This window comes from Hemitrygon akajei, chromosome 10, assembly GCF_048418815.1.
Source record: "Hemitrygon akajei chromosome 10, sHemAka1.3, whole genome shotgun sequence".
Classification (NCBI taxonomy): Eukaryota; Metazoa; Chordata; class Chondrichthyes; order Myliobatiformes; family Dasyatidae; genus Hemitrygon; species Hemitrygon akajei.
The window spans coordinates 4113944-4136278 of NC_133133.1; the positions used below are offsets into that span (position 1 = coordinate 4113944).

The following is a 22335-nucleotide window of genomic DNA, read 5'->3' on the forward strand; positions in this document are numbered from 1 at the left end:
CTTTTATTTACCCCTCGAACAGGATCCCATTAAGGAACACAGGGCCATTGACTCCCACACCATCACTGACCTTAATAATTCTGAGGATCACCCATCCACTGCAGCAACATCATAGTTCCTTCACCCCACACCTCCCATTTCTACTTCCTACCCAAGATCAACAAACCTGTGTGTCCAAGTAGACCCATTGTTTCAGCTTGTTCCTGCCCCACTGAATTTATATCTGCATACCTTGACTCAGCTTTATCCCCTCCTGATTCAGTCCCTTCCCACGTACATTCATGACACCTCACACACTTTTTATTTTTTTAAAACTTTTTTTTATTGTTTTCAAATAATTACAGAATAAAAGTGTGTGAAAAAGAAAATATGTGTTACCCATCCCCCCTCCCCCCTAACATCCCTATTGAAAGAAAAAAGAAAGAAAAAAAAAGGAATGCCTGGATATTAGAAGATCCCCACATGCTCCACGGAGTTCGTAATAACTTTAGTATATATATTTATTTCTTTCCCCAAGTAACCAATTATTTCATCTTCGGAGCGCCTATATATTTAATCCTGTCTTTTGTAAATAGGGGCGCCAAATTTTCAAAAATGTTTCATATTTATCTCTTAAATGATAAGTAATTTTTTCAAGTGGAATACAGCCATAAATTTCTTTCTTCCAACAATCTATACTTAAATATGTATCCGATTTCCAAGTAACTGCAATAGCTTTTTTGGCTACTGCCAATGCAATTTTTATAAATTCTTTCTGATATTTATTCAATTTGGATATCGGTTTTGTCCCTTCAATATCACCTAGTAAAAGTAATATTGGATTATGTGGAAGTTGTATTCCAATAATTTGTTCCAATAAAACTCTTAAATTTGTCCAAAAAGGTTGAATTTTAGAACAAGACCAAGTAGAATGTAAAAAAGTACCAATTTCTTGGTTACATCGGAAACACTGATCAGATAAATTTGGGTTCAATTTATTTATTTTTTGTGGTGTAATATATAGTTGATGTAAAAAATTGTATTGCACTAATCTTAATCGGACATTTATTGTATTTGTCATACTCTCAAGACATAGTCTTGACCAATTTTTTCTTCAATTTTAATATTCAAATCACTTTCCCATTTTTGTCTTGACTTATGGACTCCTTGTTTAATTGCCTGTTTTTGAATCAAATTATACATACAAGAGATAAATTTTTTAGTCTTTCCTTTTTGAATTAAAGTTTCTATTTCATTGGGTTTCGGTAATAACATTGTTTGACCTAACTTTTCTCTTAAATAAGCCCTTAGTTGAAAGTAACAAAAAAGAGTGTTGTTTAATACTTTATATTTATTCTTTAATTGATCGAATGACATTAATATACCTCCTTCAAAACAATCTCCTATATATCTAATCCCTTTTTGAAACCAATTATATAAAAGTTGATTATCCATTGTAAAAGGAATAAGTCTATTTTGAATTAAAGATGTCTTTGCTAATAAGGATTTCTTTGACTCATCATCAACATTTATCTTATTCCATAAATCAATCAAATGTTTTAATATAGGAGATTCTTTCTTTTCCCGTATCCATTTAGATTCCCATTTATATATAAAGTCTTCTGGTGTGTTTTCTCCTATTTTATCTAGTTCTATTCTGATCCATGCCGGTTTATCTTTCTCAAAAAAAATGCAATAAATCTAAGTTGGTTTGCTTTATAATAATTCTTAAAATTTGGAAGTTGTAACCCTCCGAACTCAAATTTCCATGTCAATTTTTCCAACGATATTCTTGACATCTTACCTTTCCAAAGAAACTTCCTCACATATTTATTCAGCTCTTGAAAAAACTTCTGGGGTAATTGTATTGGTAGTGATTGAAATAAGTATTGTAATCTAGGGAATATATTCATTTTTATGGTATTTACTCTACCTACTAATGTTATTGTTAATACCATCCATTTATCAAGATCTTCTTGAATTTTTTTCAATAGTGGTAAATAATTTAATTTGTATAAGTTCTTTATGTCATTATCAACTCTTATACCTAAATATTTTATACCATTTGCCGGCCATCTAAATTGGGTTATTAATCGACATTGATTATAATCTCCTTTAGTAAGAGGTAAAATTTCACTTTTATCCCAATTTATTTTATAACCTGATATTTTCCCATATTCTTCTAATCTATAGGATAATTTACGCAACGAGTGCAATGGGTTTGTTAGATAAAGCAGAACATCATCAGCAAATAAGTTAATCTTGTATTCTTCCTGATTAACTCTGAAACCCTTAATATCTGGGTCCATTCTAATCAATTCAGCTAATGGCTCTATCGCCAACACAAATAAAGCAGGTGATAATGGACAACCTTGCCTAGTTGACCTTGTTAACTGAAATGGTGTTGAAATTTGACCATTTGTCACTACTTTAGCTTTGGGATTAGTATTTAAGGTTTTAATCCATTTTATAAAAGATACTCCTAATCCATATTTTTCCAATACCTTAAATAAAAAATCCCATTCCAATCTAGCAAATGCTTTTTCTGCATCTAAAGCAACTGCCACGCTCATTTCCTCCCTCTTCTGCGCTAAATGAATTATACTAAATAAGCGAGTTACATTATCTGCTGATTGTCTATTTTTAATAAATCCTGTTTGATCCATATGTACTAATTTTGGTAAGCATTTAGATAATCTATTAGATAAGATTTTTGCTATTATTTTATAATCAGTGTTTAATAAAGAAATAAGTCTATATGATGATGGCTTTAAAAGATCTCTATCTTTTTTTGGCAATACTATTAAAATAGCTGTCGAAAAAGATTCTGGAAGTTTATGCGTTCTTTCCGCTTGGTGTATTAACTCCATAAAAGGAGGAATTAATAAATCTTTAAACTTTTTATAGAATTCAGGCGGAAAACCATCTTCTCCTGGAGATTTATTACTTTGAAGTGATCCTAGGGCTTCTTCGACCTCTTTCAATGTAAAAGGCATATCTAATCCCTTCTGTTCTTCCGTATTTAATTTTGGAAGAGTTATTTGTGATAAAAACCTTTCTATCTTGGCATTGTCATTTTGTGATTCTGATTTATACAACTCAGAATAAAAATTCTTAAAAGCTTCATTAATTTCTAAAGGTTTATAAGTAATTTTATTTACTCTTGTTCGAATTGCATTTATTGTTTTAGAAGTCTGATCTGTTTTTAACTGCCATGCAAGAACCTTATGTGATCTTTCACCTAGTTCATAATATCTTTGTTTAGTTCTCATAATTGCTTTTTCTGTTCGATATGTTTGGAGTGTATTATATTGTAACTTCTTGTTAATAAGTTGTCTTCGTTTTTCTTCTGTCATATTTCTTTGGGATTCTTTTTCTAATTTTGTAATCTCTTTTTCCAATTGATCTATTTCTATCATATATTCCTTCTTAATTTTAGAAGTATAACTTATTATCTGACCTCTCAAGTATGCCTTCATTGCTTCCCACACTATAAATTTATCATCAACTGAATGTGAATTTATATCTAAAAAGAACTGAATCTGTTTTTTCATAAAATCACAAAAATCTTGACGTTTTAATAATATTGAATTAAATCTCCACCTATAAATTGATTCCTCTTTATCTATCATTATCATTGTCATTATTAAAGGAGAATGGTCTGACAATATTCTTGCTTTATATTCCACATTTTTCACTCTATCTTGAATATTTGTTGATAATAGGAAAAAATCTATCCTTGAATATGTTTTATGTCTATTTGAATAAAATGAATAATCTCTTTCTTTTGGATTAATTCTTCTCCATATATCAATCAAATTTAAGTCTTTCATCAATGATAGAGTTAATTTTACTGCTTTTGATTTTGTAACAACCTTTGTTGATCTATCTAAAACTGGGTCTAGACAAAAATTAAAATCTCCACCTATTAATATTTTATCATGTGCGTTAGCCAAATTCAAAAAGACCTCCTGTATGAATTTTACATCATTTTCATTTGGTGCATAAATGTTCATAAGGGTCCATAGTTCTGAAAAAATTTGACAGTGTATAATTAGATATCTCCCCGCCGAATCAATTAATACGTTTTGTATTTTAATTGGTAAATTTTTGTTAACCAAAATTGCAACTCCTCTCGCCTTTGAATTAAATGAAGCTGCAATAACATTTCCCATCCAGTCTCTTTTTAATTTCTGATGTTCTATGTCTGTTAAATGAGTTTCTTGTAAAAAGGCTATATCTGTTTTCATTTTTTTAATATATGTTAAAATTCTTTTTCTTTTTACTGGCCCATTAAGCCCATTAACATTAAAACTTTAAAAATTCAGTAGATTAGTCATTATTATTTTTTAATTATATTACTCCAATCTGTAATAATACCTAATCTTTCAACTTTCGTGGTATCCTGGGAAATCTTTATAAAAATCTCCATGTTGTTATGTGTGTCCCCACCAATCATCCAGGCAAAAAGATAGAAGAAAAATAGAATATAAAGAAAAAAACAAAATACCCCCCTACTAATGTTGTGGAAAAAAAACACAACATTGCCCCCCTCTGTTGTACGGGTCATGGCAACCGCCATGATTACACACGTGAATCCCGTAGTAACCGATCCAAAGCTCCCCAGCCCCCCCGCAACATAAAAAAGTATATGTATAAGAAGAGAAAAAAAATACTATTCTCATTTAGTATTTCTAAAATTTTGCTTTTCTCTTCTATAATATCCATAAATGTCCATCACTTCTGTTCGTTGACTCTATCTTCATCTTTAATCCATTACGTTTGGAAGCCTCTATGTGTAATTAGCCAATAGATTAAAGTTTTTGTACGAACTCCTCCGCTTTTCGATAATTGGAAAAAAAAAATTTTCCCTCCTCCAAAAAAATTATCAGTGTTGCTGGATGACGCATTGTAAATTTATAACCCTTTTCCCATAAGGCTTTTTTCGCTGGGTTAAATTCCTTCTTTCTCTTCAACAGGTTGTAACTTATATCAGGATAAAAAAGAACTGGTTTCCCTTCTATCATCAATGGCCCGTTTCTATTTTTGGCACTTTGGGCAGCCGCCTTCAGGATCTTTTCTTTGTCTTGGTATCTTAAGCATTTTATCAAAATTGATCGTGGGTTTTGATCAACTCGAGGTCTTGACCTTAAGGATCTATGAGCCCTTTCAATCTCGATTGGAGTTTCTCTTTCCATTTCCAATTTTTCAGGGATCCATTTTTGAAAAAAATTTATTGGATCTTCTCCTTCTATATCTTAAGTCCAACAATTTTAATATTATTTCGTCTACTGAAATTTTCAAGCTTATCAATTTTTTCCATAAATTGTTTTCTTTCTGATGTCCAAGCAGTATTTTCATTTTCCATTTTGTCCATTCTTTCAACCATGTCTTCCGTTTTAATTTCCAAGTCCATAATTTTCTTTCCCATTTTTTCCTGTCTCTTTGTCATTTTATCAAGCATAATCTCCATATTTGTCCTTTTTTTTTGAGTACTTTTTGATTACTTTTAATTACTTTTAATGTGTCTAATTTACGCATTATTTGCCTCAAAGTCTTTTCTATATTTCCAAAAGAACTTTTATCTCCCTCTTCGTCTGATCTTTCTGGAAGATCTGACTCTCCCTCCGATTCGCTATCACTTTCAGTTGCAGTGGTAGCTGGGCTTTGTAGTTCTTGTTGCTCCCGTTTGCGCATGCTCCATCCTTCACGTTTGCGCAGTTCACGATGGTCTTTTCCTTTAGAAATGGCCGATGTTGCCGCAGTTTCCCGTTCCGTATCGCCGGTGGTATAATGTACCTGAGACAGTGGTTCCTCGGTAGACGTGGGCCTTGTTCCTGTTCCAACTTGCGTAGTCTTCCCGGTATTAGTTTTCATCATCTTCTTTCCTCGAGGCATAGTTTGACACAATCCGGAGTAGTTTATAAGTAACTTTTAGAAAGTATTGACTAACTTTTCTTCATTTAAACATTAATTTATTAACTTTTTACGGGAGAGCTGGGTTCCAGCGTCTCGATCCTACGTCATCACGTGACATCCCCCCCACCTCACACACTTTTGATCTTTTCAATAATTTCAAGTTCCTTGGGCCAAAGCATCTTATTTTCAGCATGGATATCCAGTTCCCATCCCCCACCAGGAAGACCTCAAAGCTCTCCATTTCTTTCTGAACTCTGGACCCAACCAGTTTCCCTTCACTACCACTTTCCTCCATCTAGTGGAATGTGCTTATTCTCATAAGAGGGCATAACTCACCATATGCCCTCTTAACAACACAGTCAAGGTGCACAGCAGCTTTGAATGTCCTATGGAGATTGGCCCCAAGATCTCACTGATTCTCCACACTGCTAAGAGTATTATCATTAATATTATATTCTGTCTTCAAATTTGACCTACCAAAATGAACTTGTAAAAAAGCTATCCCCTTCTCTCAATTCCTCCGTCTCCGCTACATCTGCTCTCAGGATGAGGCTTCTCATTCCAGAACAAAGGAGATGTCCTCCTTCTTCAAAGAAAGGGGCTTCCCTTCCTCCACCATCAACGCTGCTCTCAACCGCATCTCTTCTTTTTTGCGCATGTCTGCCCTCACCCCATCCTCCTGCCACCCACCAGTGTTAGGGTTCCTCTTGTCCTCACCTACCACCCCACCAGCCTTCGCGTCCAGCACATAATTTTCCGTAACTTCTGCCATCTCCAATGGAATCCCACCACCAAGCACATCTTCCTCAATTCCCAATTTCCCCAATCCCTCTTCCCCAATTTCTGCATTCTGCAAGGATTGCTCCCTATACAGTTTTCTTGTCCATTCATTCTTCCCCACTGATCGCTCTCCTGGCACTTATCCTTGCAAGCGGAACAAATGCTACACCTGCCCCAACACCTCCTCCCTCACTACCATTCAAGGCCCCAAACAGTCCTTCCAGGTGAGGCGACACCTCACCTGTGAGTCTGTAGGGGTCATCTACTGTATCTGGTGTGGCCTCTTGTATATCGGTGAGACCAGACATAGATTAGGAGACTGCTTCACCGAACACCTATGCTCTGTCTGCCAGAAAAAGCAGGATCTCCCAGTGGCCACCCATTTTAATTCCACTTTCCATTCCCATTCCAACATGTCCATGCATGGCCTCCTCTACTGTCACAATGAGGCCCAACCCAGGTTGGAAGAGCAACACCGTATATTCTGTCTGGGTAGCCTGCAACCTGATGGCAGGAACATCAATTTCTTGAACTTCTGGTAATGGCCCCCCTCCCCCTCAATCTCTATTCCCCATCCACTTCTCCCTCTCCCACCATATCTCCTTGCCTGATCATCGCCTCCCTCTGGTACTCCTCCCCCTTTTCTTGCTTCTATGGCCTTCTGTCCTCTCCTATCAGTTTCCCCCTTCTCCAGCCCTGTATTTCTTTCACCAACTAACTTCCCAGCTCTTTACTTCACCCCTCCCACTCCCAGTTTCACCTATCACCTTGTGTTTCTTCCTCCTCTCCCCTCACCTTCTAACTCTGACTCCTCATCTTGTTATCAACAGTCCTGCTGGAGGGTCTCTGTCTGAAACGTCAGCTGTACTCTTTTCCATAGATGCTGCCTGACCTGCTGAATTTCTCCAGCATTTTGTGTGTGTTGCTTGGATTTCTCTTGTTTGTGGTTAAATCATTGAGCTGCTTGTGCAATGGCTCCAAGGGCCAGAAAGGCCTGTTCCTCACTGTAACTCTGCTAGCTTATCCTTGTGTGTGTTGGTTAATACAAATGACACATTTCACTGTACATATGATAAATACATGAAGCTGAATCTATCTTCTTCATTTATGTGTCTATCTAGTTACCCCTAAAACTTAGAGATTGTATCTGATTTCACCATCTCTTCCGGCAGTGAGATCCAGATATCAACCCCTCTCTGTGGGGTGGGGAAAGTTTTCCCTTCAAATTCCCTTTCAAGTTCCTTCCACCTATCCTCATGATGGTCTTTGTTGCCCTCCAAGCCTTTTGTCTGTCCTGGACAGAAAAAAGTGCCCTCAAATTGGAGTTGAACAGTTAACAGCCTGAATTTAGCACACTGTAGCAACTCCTTGTAATACCTTGTTTTGATATCCCTGCCATGGGGAGAAAAGGTTTAGACAGTTGTCCCTATGTCTGCCTCTTGTATTTTTGTGTACTTTGTGGAACCGATTCCATACTCGGCAAACTCACTCTAAAACACATGTTGACAGTAATATTTATTCACTTATTTAGTATTATAATTTACTTATTATTTACTTATTGTTATGTAATTATTTATGGTTTCATATTGCTATATTTCTACACTATTCTTGGTTGGTGCGACTGTAACGAAACCCAATTTCCCTCGGGATCAATAAAGTATGTCTGTCTGTCTGTCTGTCTTGTAATTCTTTTTGTATTTACACAGTTTTTCATCTTCTGCACATTGATTGCCAGTCTTTTCTGAGTATAATTGTTCATTGATTCTATTGTATTTCTTTGTTTCACTGTGAGTGTCTGCAAGGAAATGAATCTCAGGGTAGTACCTGGTGGCATTCATGTCTCTCCTTAAGTCCATCACCCCTGCTGGGGCATAAGCCACCGATGGCAGTTTGGCAGAATTCTCTGTTCTGGACTGAAGGCTGATCAGTCCTGTGGCTTCTGATTTCAGTATATCTTATAGACAATTTCCCTCGGGATCAATAAAGTATGTCTATCTGTCTGTCAAATCCTCTCTCAGGGATGAGGTCTTTGGAGCTTCTACTGTTATATCTGTTGCTCTGGGTTTTTACAAGATGGAGTTGTTAGCCCCATGCCCAACCCTCCTCCTTTTGCACACAGGCTTCAAAGTTCAAAGTAAATTTTATTATTAAAGCTCATATATGTCACCACATACACCCTGAGATTCATTTTTCTGCTGGTATACTGAGCAAATCTATAGAGTAGTAACTATAACAGAATCACAAATCATGCAAACGAAAAAAAACAAACAAGACACAGCACATGAATGGCAGTGTCCTCAAAAGTGAGACCACAGGCACAGAGCCAATGAGTGCTACAGCCAGTCCAGGAGTCAATGGCTGCAGGTCACAGCCAGGTTCAGTGCTGAGACGAGTGCTGATGGCTGCAGACTTTAACTACAGGGTTAGTTCAGCTCTGAAGTGTGTAAAGCTTCACAAATTAGTGAGCTGACCACCAGTTCACCCTCTGCTCTTGACCTTGACGCCTGAATCTTTTTAATCTGGAAGAGAATGTTTAAGGGGAGGATGTATTATTGGGGAATGCATTCCTTTCGGGTGGATTTGTGAAGTACTGTTGGTGTTTTCATAGTGCACCTTTCTGTTTCCAGGCACTGACTTTTGCATATAAGCATGCATTGGTGAAGCAGCATTTTGGACGCGCATTGAAGTTTGCTACAAAAATTGTTGAGAATAAGCCAAGCCAAGAGAACTGGAACAACTGTATTCAGGTTAGTGCAAACATCCTTTGCTCACAAGTGAGGAAAGATGAGCTGATCCAAGCTGCCCTCACGTAGTACAGCTAAACATGCACTCCCCACGGACAGGGTGGTGCCTGGCTCCCCGTCTCATGAAGAGACTCTGAAGTTGGGATTGCCTGAAATATTGACTGTTTATTACCCTCCTTAGATGCTGTATGACTTGCTATGTTCCTCCAGCATTTTGTGTGTGTTGTTCTGAATTTCCAGCATCTGCAGAGTCTCTTGTGGTTTATCACCTTGAATGATTCCTGGAATTAAAGGGTTAATCTATGGGAGAGTGAGGGAGAGGTGTGGGATGGAGAGATTTGGCTGGAGGGAAATGCTTGTATGCAACTACCAGCTACTACATGTGGAGAAATTACCCAAGCCCTGTGCTTCACTGTGGAATGATGGACTGAGCTATTTCACAGATACCAGCCTGGTCAGAGTGTCATAGAAATGGGCCCTTTGGCCCATCTAGTTCATGCCAAAACATTAACCTGCCCAGTTCCATCAACCTGCATCTGGATCATAGCCCTCCAGACCCCTCACTCTGCTCTCAGTGTTCCCGGTACTCAGACATCAACACGGGATGATAGGTAGTTTCACACAAGACCACAAGCATGTTTTTTTCATGCAGCCAGTTCTATAAGTGTTTGAGTTGGATTTCATTTATTGTTTCTGACTTTACTGGAAGTTGCAGTGAATTGAGACAATTCCTCTTGTCTCTCCTATCAGATTCCTTCATCTCCACCTTTTCCACCTATCACCTCCCAGTTTCTCACTTCATCCCCACCCTCTCCCACCCACCTGACTTCACCTATCACCTTCTAGTTTGTATTCCTGCCCCTTCTTTCATCTTCTTATTCTGGCATCATTCTTTTCCAGTCCTAATGAAGGATCTCTGCCTGAAAAATTGACCGTTTATTCATTTCCTGACTGACCTGCTGAATTCCACCAGCATGTTGTGTGTGGTGCTCTGGATTCTCAGCATTAGTGCCTTGGTAGCATAATGGTGAGCACAATGCTATTACTGCTCGGGGCATCAGAGTTCGGAGATCAATCCCAGCATCCCCTTTAACGAGTCTCTGAGCGTCCAGATTTTCTCTGGGTGCTCTGGTTTTCTCCCACAGTCCAAAGACACACCAGTTAGCAGGTTAATTGATCATTGTAAATTGTCCCAAGATTCGGTTAGGGTTAAATCGGGGTTGTCCATGGTTGCTGGGTGGTGTGGCTTAAATGGCTGGAAGGGCCAATTCCACACTGTGTCTATAAGTAAATAAGTAAATGGATATCTGCAGAATCTCTTTAAGTTTATGAATTGAGATGATGATTGTATCAACTAACGTGTTTTCTCTTACAGTTGATGAAGTCCCTGGGTTGGGAGCACTGTGCCTCTCTGTGTGAGAATTCTCTGCTGGTGATGTACCCTCCGGATTATGTTCCCTTTTAAATCATATCTATGGAGTGAAGAATATCGAATGCTTATTTAATCAGGATTGGTTCGTGAGGACCCAGACGGATGATTGGAGTGAACTTTTACGTTTGGATTATTTTCATATGTTGCCTTTTTTAAAAAAATTATTGGACTATGGTGGAATCCACAAGTTAATTGTGTGTGGCTGGTGTTAGGAAATCTTCAGGTTTTGTTTGCCAGCTATTGAGGAATCTTCTCCCATTGTGACATTGCCCAGGTTGTGTTTCGGAAAAGGCAGGGCGCTCCTTCAGGTTTGTCGGAATTCCATCACCATCCAACATCCTTCCTTCAATCCCAGTAGATTTCTCCATGTCTACCTATGTCAATCTGACAATTTCCCTTCGGCATTGGCAGTTGTTGAGAGAATGTTTCTCCTGTCCAACATATACAACATGCTGGAGGAACTTGGCAGGTCAGACATCATCTATGGAAATAAATTAAGAGTCAACATTTCAGATCGAGACCCTTCTTCAGGACTGGCAAATGAGGGGGAGGGGCAGGAGTACAAGCTGGGTGTGTGGGTAGAAGAGGGGAGATGAAGTAAGTATCAGAATCAGGTTTAATATCGCTGGTGTATGTCATGAAATTTGTTTTGTGCCAGCAGTAAATGTAATACATAAAAATTAAAAATATAAATTACAATAAGAAATACAAACAAAGCAAAAAAATAGTGAGCTAGTGGACATAGATTCGTTGTCCGTTCAGAAATCTGAGGGTAAGAACCTGTTACTGAAGTGTCGAGTGTGTGTCTTCAGGCTCCTGTATCTCCACCTTAATTGTAGCAATGAGAAGAGGGCATGTCCTGGGTCAACTGTGTATTCCCCCTCAATAGATGCTGCTAATCTGCTGAGTTCCTCAGTATCTTGTGTTGTTCCCTGTGTTCTGCCCTTGTGAACAGATATGTTGAAAACTCCCCAACCCCACAAACCCCTGAATGAACCATAATAATATAACTGTTTCCACTGCCTCACTCCAGAACTTCAGGTAGGTGTATGTGGCCCTGAGTCACTTTTGTGCCCTGATGTGACCTCTACTTCCTGTGCAACGTTGCATCTGCCCAGCAGATATACTGGTGGTATTACTCAGCAGGTCAATCAGCATCTGCAGGGGAGGAATTGTTAATGTTTCAGATCGAAACCCTGCATCAAGACTGTCCTCAGGACTTGTAATTTCTTCCAACCTCCATCCCCTGCAGCAGACCCCACAGATGCTGCTCAACCCACTGAGTTCCAAACACAAATTGTGTGCAGCCTCAGATTCCAGCTTCTGTAATCTCCTATGTCTTCACTGTTTTTTGGCCACATTCTCCTGGAAACCATGGTTGCATAATGCTGAAACAGCAGGGGTGTCAGAGTTTGGAGTTCAATTCTGGTGTCCTCTGTAAGGAGTCTGTACATCCTCCCTATGTCCATAGATGTACTGGTTTGTAGGGTAATTTGCCATTGTAAATTGTCTTGTGATAAGTCTAGGATGAAATAAATGGATTGCTGGGCACTGCGGTTTGTTGGGGCAGAATGGCCTATTCCACTGTATCTCTGAATTTAAAAAAAAGAATTATCAAGGTAAACGTCATCATGAAGCTAAGACTGATGTGAAGACACAGCCTTTCCCTGCTTCCCCAGTTGGGTCTATATCTGACTCCGGAACCAGGGCAGCAATGGTTGAGTCATATCTTTGAGAACATCCAGCAAAGTACTCAGCACAGAACCACAACTGTCACCTCCACCAATAACCATTTCACCCACAGGAAAAACAGACCCATTAAATTGTCAACCACTGTAGTGTGAATTGTGCTGTTGCCCCAAATTCTGCAGGAAGTTTCCTTGTTCTGTTGTCCCATAGTTGTCAGAACTTTGGTCTTCCTGCTCACCAAAATAACTCTCCCCTCCAGCTACCCTCTTCTCCCAGTCTCCCTCCCCTTTCCAGCTTCTCTCGCGTTTGATGAGACATAGGGATTTACAAACATTTGAGACTCTAGTCGAAATAGCCTGGCTGAGACAAACGGAACTAAGTAGCCTGAGACAATCCATTAGCTGGTAAAAAGCAACATTAGTCTGTCATGGAAATGGATAAATATTTTTACGTTGCTTTTGTTGTGCAATGCAGGTTTTAATATGAAATAATTTCAGCTGTTATTTATATAAATGCTGTTTAATTATATCTAGGACTGCATGTTGTTGCTTTCCACGTGATCGTTACTTCAAAACAAGAAAAATATATTCTTTATACCGCGCAGGGGAAGAAGGAATATCCCCATTGTGCCTTCAGATGTGGAGCAGCCTTTTGTAGATGCATATCAGTGTTTATCGACGAATGATCAGTGTGCTAGTTAATGACTGGTGGGTCTCATTTCTTACCAGTGAAGGAATTGTGTTGCCCTGTGACATTAAGGAAAGAAGACTACTTCATATAAGCCTCCTGACAATTGTGATTATGCATTCTGCAAAAATTATTAAATATTCCAACCAAATAAATCATAAGTTGTTTAACAGATGAGCGATTTTATGTTTCTGTTCTCTGGAAATGAAGATTCATAGAAAGCACTGCTTGGATTGCAAGAGGTTTGCAGACCCATAGTTCTCTGAAAGTGGTATCACAGGTTGATAGGGTCATAAAGAGGCCTTTTGTCACTTTGGCCTTTATAACTCAAGAGTATTGAGCACAGGAGTTGGGAGTTCCGTTGAAGTTGTATGAGGCGTTGATGGTGCTTAATTTGGAGTATTGTTTGCAATTCTGGTCACCGAAGTGAAAGTATCAATAAGATTGAAAGACTACAGAGAAAATTTACCAGGATTTAGTCAGGACTTGAGGACCTGAGTTACAGGGATGGATTGAATAAGTTAGAACTTTATTCCCTGGAACACAGACATGAGGGGAGATTTCTTAGGGGTGTACAAAATTGAGGGGTATAGGTAGGGTAAATGCAAGCAGGCTTTTTCCACTGAGGTTGGGTAAGACTACAACTAGAGGTCATGGGTTAAAGGTGAAATTTTTACAAAAAACATGAGAGGAAATTCCTCATTCAAAGGGTGGTGAGAGTAGAATGAACTGCCAGTGGAAGTGGTAGATGTAGGTTTAGTTTCAACATTTAAGAGAAATTGGGATAGGTACATAGATGGGAGTGGTATGGACATGTACCAATAGGTCTAGGGCAGAATAATGGTTCGGCACAGCCAAGCTAGCCAGTTTCTGTGCAATAGTGCTCTATGAGAGTCTGTGGAAAGAACTGCCCAATTGTTGTTGCCATGTCCAAGGCAGCTCCACTGTCTTCTAAAGGTGATGCTTTCCAAATCGCAACCCTTTGATATTTTTAATTGAAGTTTTGCCTCTGGTTCTACTGCAATATTAGGTTTGGAGGGATGGCTTAGGGGGAAAAAATGGGGAGTTGGCGATTTTAGGGACAGGGATAGAGTGAGTTAAAGGTAGGGGACACTAATGAAGAGTCAGGGACAGGAGCGATAGACATGCCTGTTTCTGTACTGATTTGAATTCTGAGTATGACTAGCTATCATTTGTAGGCAGGCTTATAATCGTGTTGCCTTCTCTTCTGAAGCATTTTCTCAAGAGCCTTTACAAAGGCTGTTAAACACATCACTCGCACTGTGCTTTTCAACCCTCCCAGTCTGTTTTCGGTTCAACGATGGTCCCTTAATCTTGGTTTTGACCCCTCTTTTAAGCTAACAGCCCTTTTGGGAAGTGAACTCCAGTGATAATCTCTCTCTGGCCACAGCAGAATATCCCAGCAATGCAGAGAGTATGAAGCACGAGAGAATGGCTAGAACTTGCGGACATACCACGAGGGTAGAGTGATTGACCTGCTCCTTCTGCTGAAGTCGGACAAAGTGCACAACCTCTACATGTTCTGATACTGATTGGGCTTCACTGACTTAACAACAATGGCATTATCAACTCAAGCACCGTTAGTTCTTCAGTGTCCTGAAGCAGTTGACTGCAACAAGCTAGTGACTGTTCATTCCCCTTCAGAGATGCTGCGTATGTTGCTCCGCATTTCCAACATCTACAGAATCTCTTGTGTGTATGATTTGCTGCTCTGCAGTGAAGTCTCTTTGAGGTATGCCTGCCCTGAAAACATTTAATTAGACCATAAGACAGACACACAAAATTAGGCCAGTTGGCCCATCGAGTCTGCTCCGCCATTCAATCATGGCTGATCCATTTTTCCCCTCCTCATCCCTATTCCGCGGCCTTATCAAAACAAGGTGCTCGAAGGAGTTGTTACAGTGTGCAAAGTTCAGGCTTTTCGCTGTACAACTCCAACATGAAGGCAACTTTTATGTACGGGACAAAAAAAGGGCTTGGAGGACAACAAAGACCATCATGAGGATAGGTGGAAGGAACTTGAAAGGGGATTTGAAGGGAAAATTTTTCCCCACCCCACACAGAGTGGTTGATACCTGGTCACACTGCCAGAAGAGATGGTGAAATCAGATACAATCTCTATGTTTAGGGGAGATCTAGACAGAAACATAAACGAGGAAGATAGATTCAGCTTCATGTGTTTATCATATGTACAGTGAAATGTGTCATTTGTATCAACCAACACACACAAGGATGTGTTGGCGGAGTTACAGTGAGGAACAGGCCTTTCCGGCCCTTGGAGCCATTGCACAAGCAGCTCAACGACTTAACCTTACTGGGACAATTTACAATGACAATTAATCTACTAGCTGGTACGCCTTTGGACTGTGGGAGGAAACCAGCGCACCTGTAGGAAACCAACATATTCACTAGGAGAATGTACAAACTTGTTACAGACTGCGCTGGGATTGAACTCTGAACTCCGACGCCCTGAGCTGTAATAGCGCCATGCTAACCGTTACGCTGCTGTGCTGCCTTAAGATGAGCCTTGATGTCATTGAGTGGTGGGGCAGGTGCGAGATGCTGAATGGTCTACACTTGTTCTATTTGTTATGTTATTATGCACCATGAAATCAAGCTACTGCAACTCTACACAAACCTGACAAGATTCCACAAACACAGAAGGTAATAAGTTACCATTTAACAGCTTCTGCTGTGCCATGGGGAGACTTATTCAAACACCCTAGGGCAAGAAGTGGGACAGCGGGAAGAAGCTGCATTTCTATTGTACCTTTGGCCGCTGAAGATGCTTCACAATAATGAGGAGGCGGCTGAAGATAGCTGGACTTTGCACATCATTCTGCAGGTTCATGGCAGAGAGCATCCGGACAAGCTGCATCCTGCGTGGTACTGAAAATGCACTATGACCATCCAGTCTGCTCTGCCTTTCAATCATGGCTGATTCTTTTCTCCCCTCCTCAACCCCACTCCCCGACATTTTCCCCATAAGCTTTGATGCCATGTCCAATCAAGAAACTATCAATCTCTGTCTTAAATATACCCAACGACTTGGCCTCCATAGCTACCTGTGGTAATAAATTCCACAAATTCACCACCCTTTGGCTAAAGAACATTTTCTTCATCTCTGTTTTAAATGGACGCCCTTCTATCCTGAGGCTGTGCCCTTTTGTCCTAGACTCCCCCACCACGGGAAACATACTTTCCAAATCTACTCTGTCTAGGCCTTTCAGCATTCAAAAGGTTTCAATGAGATCTTCACCTTATCCTTCTAAATTCCAGCAAGTACAGACCCAGAGGCATCAAATGTTCCTCGTATGTTAACCCTTTCATTCCTGGAATCGTCCTTGTGAACCTCCTCTGAACCCTCTCCAATGCCACCACATCTATTCTTAGATGAGGAGACCAAAATTGTTCACAATGCTCAAGGTGAGGCCCCACCAATGTCTAATAAAGCCTCAGCATCACATCCCTGCTCTTGTATTGTAGACCTCTTGAAATGAATGCTAACATTGCAATTTGCCTTCCTCACCTCTGACTCAACCTGCAAGTTAACCTTTAGGGTGTTCTGCAGAAGGACTCCCAAGTCCCTTTGCATCTCATATTTTTGGATCTTCTCCCCTTTTAGACAATAGTCTGCACATTTATTTCTTCTACCAAAGTGCATGACCATGCATTTTCCAACATTGTATTTCATTTGCCAATTTCTCGTCCATTCTCCTAATCTGTCTAAATCCTTCTGCAGCTCGTTGCTTCCTCAACACTACCACCTCTTCCACCAACCTTTGTATCATCTGCAAACCTGGCAACAAGGCCATCTATTCTGTTATCTAAATCACTGATATACAGCATAAAATAAGCAGTCCCAACACTAATCCCTGCGAAACACCACTAGTCACTGGCAGCCAACCGGAAAAGGATTCTTTTATTCCCACTTGCTGCCTCCTACCAAGATCTAACCATGCTAGTAACTTTCCTGTAATACCACGGGCTTTTAACTTGGTAAGCAGCCTCATATGTGGCACCTTTTCAAGGGCCTTCTGAAAGTCCAAATATACAACATCCACTGCATCCCCTTTATCTATCCTACTCTCCTCGAAGAATTTCAACAGGTTCATCGGGCAAGATTTTCCCTTAAGGGAATACATCTGACTTTAGCTTCTCCTTCATTTTCAGGGTGAATTCAATCATATTATGATCACTTGATCCTAAGGATTCTTTTACCTTTAGCTCCCTAATCAATTCTGGTTCATTAAGCAACACCCAATCAAGAATAGCTGATCCCCTAGCATGCTCAACCATGAGCTGCTCTAAAAAGCTATCTCATACACACTAGAAATTACCCCTCCTGAAATCCAGCACTAACCTGATTCCCCAATATGCCTTCATATTGAGGTCCCCCATGACTATTTTAACTTTGCCCTTTTGGCATGCATTTTGTATCTCCCGTTGTAATTTAGAGGCCATATCCATATTACTGTTTGGGAGTCTATACATCTCCCATCAGGGTCTGTCTACCCTTGAAGTTCCTTAGCTCTATCCACAATGATTCAACACCTTCCAACCATATGTCACCTCCTTCTCATGATTTGATTTCATTTTTTACCAACAGAGCAATGCCTCCCCCTCTGCCTTCCTTCCTGTCCTTTCGATACAATGTGTATCCTTGGATGTTCAGCTCCCAGCTATAATCTTTCAGCCATGATTCAGTGATGCCTACAACATACTTGTCAGTCTGCAACTGTGCAGCAAATTCATCTATCTTATTCGATATACTGCGTGCATTCACATACAACACCTTCAGTCCTGTATTCACCCTTTTCAATTTAGTCCACCTTTCATGTTGCAACTTATCCTATCAATTTTGCTGCTCTTCACTACATAATGCCTGTTTGTAAATCAGTACCTCATCTTCAGCATTATCACCTGCTTTCCTACGATACTTCTTGCATTGAAATATATGCAGCTCAGGACTCTAGTTGCTCAACCTTTTGATTTCTATTTTTGTCTGAGGTCTTACCAATATTTCCCTCCTGTTACATGGCCACAGGTTTCGTTCACTCTGGACTGTCACTTTAAGAGACGCTTGGATGAGGCGGGACTGTGATGTTAGTATAACAAGCTGAGACGGACCACTGAGGCTTTCAGTAAGAAAGGAGAGAGAGAGAGAGGAGATTTTGGACCGCTGTGCCTCCAGCACTTCTTGTAAATGGGTAAAGTCTGTTACTTTCACATGCCCAAAAGATTGGGTTGATTAATGGATTGGATGTGTGACTATCACTTTGTATGATCCATATGTGGATTCTGTTGGAGTATTCTGTGGCAACCACTTTCGTTAACCCTTACCTGGATTCGGGTGTGCTGTGGTAACCACCTGTGTTAAAGTGACTGTCACTTTGTGATATTTCTAAGTGGATTTCTGAACGACTCGACAGATAAGATCTTCGGTGACTGTTATTTCGTTTACCCAGTGTGGAATCTGTGGAATTTTTTGTAATTGCCTTCTCTCTACATTTTAACGTGGACTTACAAATCTCTCCCATCATTTATTCCGTAGGTCACTGAACCTTTCTACTTTGCCGTCTGAATCTTAAGACATAAATAATTGTTCCTAAGCTTGACTGTTTGGGAGCTGCACACACATATATATGCATAACAGTGTTAACCTCTGTTTATTTTGTTTGATATTCTATATTTTGAATAGATACTAATAAACATAGTGGTTTTAACATCAAAACCAGATGCCATTTGTGGTCTATTGCTGCTGGTACATAACACTCCATAACCTCTCCACCAACTATTCTGGCGATCTGCTTCCCATTCTCCTGCAACTCTAAGTTAAACCCCACTGTGTAGCATTAACAAACTTTCCTGCTGGGTTATTAGTCTCCCTCCAGTTCAGGTGCAAACCACTTCTTCTGTACAGGTCCCACCTTCCCTGGAAGAGAGCTAAATGATCCAAAAATATTATGCCTGCCCTCCTACACTATCTCCTTAGCCACATATTAAACTGTATAATCTTCCTAGTTCTGGCCTCACTAGCACGTGGCACTGGTAGCAATCCTGAGATCACAAACCTGGAGGTCCAGTCCTTTAAGTTAGTACCTAACTCCCTGAACACCCTATGCAGAACCTCATCACTCGTCCTACCCATGTCATTGGTACCTACATGGACTATAACCTCTAGCTGTTCGCTCTCCCACTTAAAAATGCTGAGGACTTGATCAGAGATATCCCAGACCTTGGCACCCAGGAGGCAACATACCATTCAGGAATCTTATGCTTTCTCACAGGAAATCTCTTTGGTGCAATTTTAGTGAGATCCTCTCTCACTGTTCCCCATCTGTGGTCTCTGCTGCTCTCTGACTCTTTGATTATTTTCCCATCTCCCCCCATCTTCTTATTCTGGCTTTATACCCCTTCCTTTCCAGTCCTAGAAGCGTCTCGACCAAAACATCTGACTGTTCATTTCAAATGATGCTGTCTGACCTCCTGAGTTCCTCCAGCATTTTCAGTGTATTGCAGCGTGCTAAGCTGCATGATTAACAAAGTTGTTGTTGGTAAGATTTGTTTGTGATTAATCAGAATATTCATAATTTGTGGTTTTTAAAATTCTAAGTTGCTAAATTTCTGAATTTCTAATAAGCTGAGTATTGCACTGCTTGGCTCAAATCAGATCATACACAAATCCCTGAAGGTGATGGATCAAAACAACCAGACACTTAAGATAAACACAAGAGATTCTGGAGGTCCTGCCGAAGGGTTTCGGCCCAAAACGTCAACTGTACTTTTTTCATTGATGCTGCCTGGCCTACTGAGTTCATCCAGCATTTTGTGTGTGTTGCTTGGATCTCCAGCATCTGCAGATTTTCTCTTGTTTTGAGATTCTACAAATGCTGGAAATCCAGAGCAACACTCGGAAAATACTGGAGGAACTCAGCAGGTTAGGCGACACCTAAGGAGGGGAGTAAATAGTCAATGTTTCAGATCGAGATCCTTCATCAGGAATAGAAAGGTAGAGAGAAGATGCCAGAATAAGATGGTGGAGAGAGAGGGAGGAGGACAAGCTGGCAGGTGATAGTTGAAGCCAGGTGGGTGGGAGAAGGGGATGAAGTGAGAAGCTGGGAGATGACTGGTGAATAAGGAATCTGATATGAAAGGAGTTAACAGTGGGAGAAAGGGAAGAAGGAGGGGCACCAGGGGAAGTGTTAGACAGGTGAGGAGAGGTAAGAGGGAAGCCAGAATGCGGACTTCAGACACTTTGGAGTTGTTTTACACATTTATAGCACTAAAATTGTACTGTGGGTCACCCTAAAGATACTTGTAAAGATTCACTTAAAAATTATGACCTTCAGATGCAGAGTTCAAAGTCAGTGCTCTTGTGTTTCCCATTGTAACATCAAGAAAGCATCCTATCGGGATGCATCTTGGCTTGGTGTGGCTGGCAAATGCTCCGCATTTAAACACAAGAAACTGCAAAGAGTTGTGGACACAACTGAGCAAATCACAGGAACCTAAATTCAGTTGAAGGCGTATAGAGAAAATTGACAAGATGGTGCTGGGTCTGGAGGATGTGAGTTGTAAGGAAAGATTAAATAGGTTAGGACTTTATTCCTTTGAACATAGATGATTGAGAGGAGATTTGATGGAAGTATACTAAATTATGAGGGGTATACATGGGTTAAATGCAAGCAGGCTTTTTCCAGTGAGGTTGAGTGGGACAACTTGAGGTCATGGGCTAAGGGTGAAAGGTGAAAGTTTAAGGAGAGCATTAGGGGAAACCTCGAGAGTGTGTGGAATGAGCTGTCAGTGCAGTGGTGCGTGCAAGCATGAATTCAATGTTTAAGCAAAGTTTGGATAGGTACATGGATGGTAGGGGTATGGAGGGCTATGGTCCTGGTGCAGGTTGATGGGAGAAATGGTTCAGCATGGACTAGATGGGCCAAAGAGCCTGTTTTGTGCTTTTTTTTTCTATGACTGACTCCAATTGATCTCCATTTCATGGACTCTGTCTACACTTCCCACTGCCTCGATAAAGCAGCCAGTATAGAGAAAGGACCCGCTCACCCAGAAATTCTCTCTTCTCCCCGTCCCACTGGGCAGATGCAAAAGCCTAAAATCTCATAGCACTAGGCTGAAGGATAGTTTCTATCCCCCAGTTACAAACTATTGAGTGGTTCCCTAGTACAATAAGGTAGTCTGTTGACCTCACAATCTTCCTCATTACGATTTTACACCCTATTATCTACTTGTTCTGCACTTTGTAACTTTAACACTTTGTTATTGGTTGACCTTGTACTACCCTAAAGCATTGTATAATGATTTGCTGTGTATGAGCAATATGTCAGACAAGCTTTTATACCATAAGACACAGGAGCAGAATTAGGCCATTTGGCCCATCAAGTCATCTTAGCCATTCCATTGTGCCTGATTTATTTTCCCTTTCAACTCCACTTTTGATATGCCCAATGACTTGGCCATCTGAAACGATAATTTCCACAGATTCACCACCCTGTAGTGAAAGAAATTCCTCCTCCTCTCTGTTCTAAATGGACTGTGTCTTCTGGTCCTAGACTCCCCCACCAGGGGAAACATCCTCTCCACATCCACTCTATCTGTGTCCTCTGGTCCTAGACTCCCCCACCAGGGGAAACATCCTCTCCACATCCACTCTATCTGTGTCTTCTGGTCCTAGACTCCCCCACTATAGGAAACATCCTCTCCACATCCACTCTATCTTGGCCTTTCAGTATTCAATAGGTTTCACTGTATCTTGGTACATGTGACAATAGTAGACCAATTGACTTTGCCAGTTTCATCACAGATTTTGTTTATTACTGTACCTTGAAAGGTGTAATCCAGTCCTGTGACCTCACCAACAAGCTGTCAAAGGAAGTATGCCAGTGGTTGTCCTCCAGCCATGTTCAAAGTACAAAGCATGTTTATTATCAAAGTATGTATCTATCACCATATACTGCCCTGAGATTCATTTTCTTGCAGGCATTCACAATAAAACAAAGAAATGCAATGGAATCAGTGAAAAAGCCACACAAAGACTGACAAACAATCAATGTGCAAAAGAAGACA

The 22335-nt window shown here is 40.2% G+C and overlaps 1 protein-coding gene across 1 annotated transcript in view; it reads left to right on the top strand.

Moving 5' to 3' along the window:
- LOC140734152 (tripeptidyl-peptidase 2-like) overlaps positions 1-13405 on the top strand; it is a 209655-nt gene extending 196250 nt beyond the window's left edge. Inside the window, exons 28-29 of the mRNA XM_073057757.1 lie at positions 9306-9425; positions 10798-13405. Of these exons, the coding sequence (XP_072913858.1) occupies positions 9306-9425; positions 10798-10887 (210 nt within the window). The 3' untranslated portion in view covers positions 10888-13405. The remainder of the gene's footprint in view (positions 1-9305; positions 9426-10797) is intronic.
- Positions 13406-22335: the final 8930 nt, after the last annotated feature.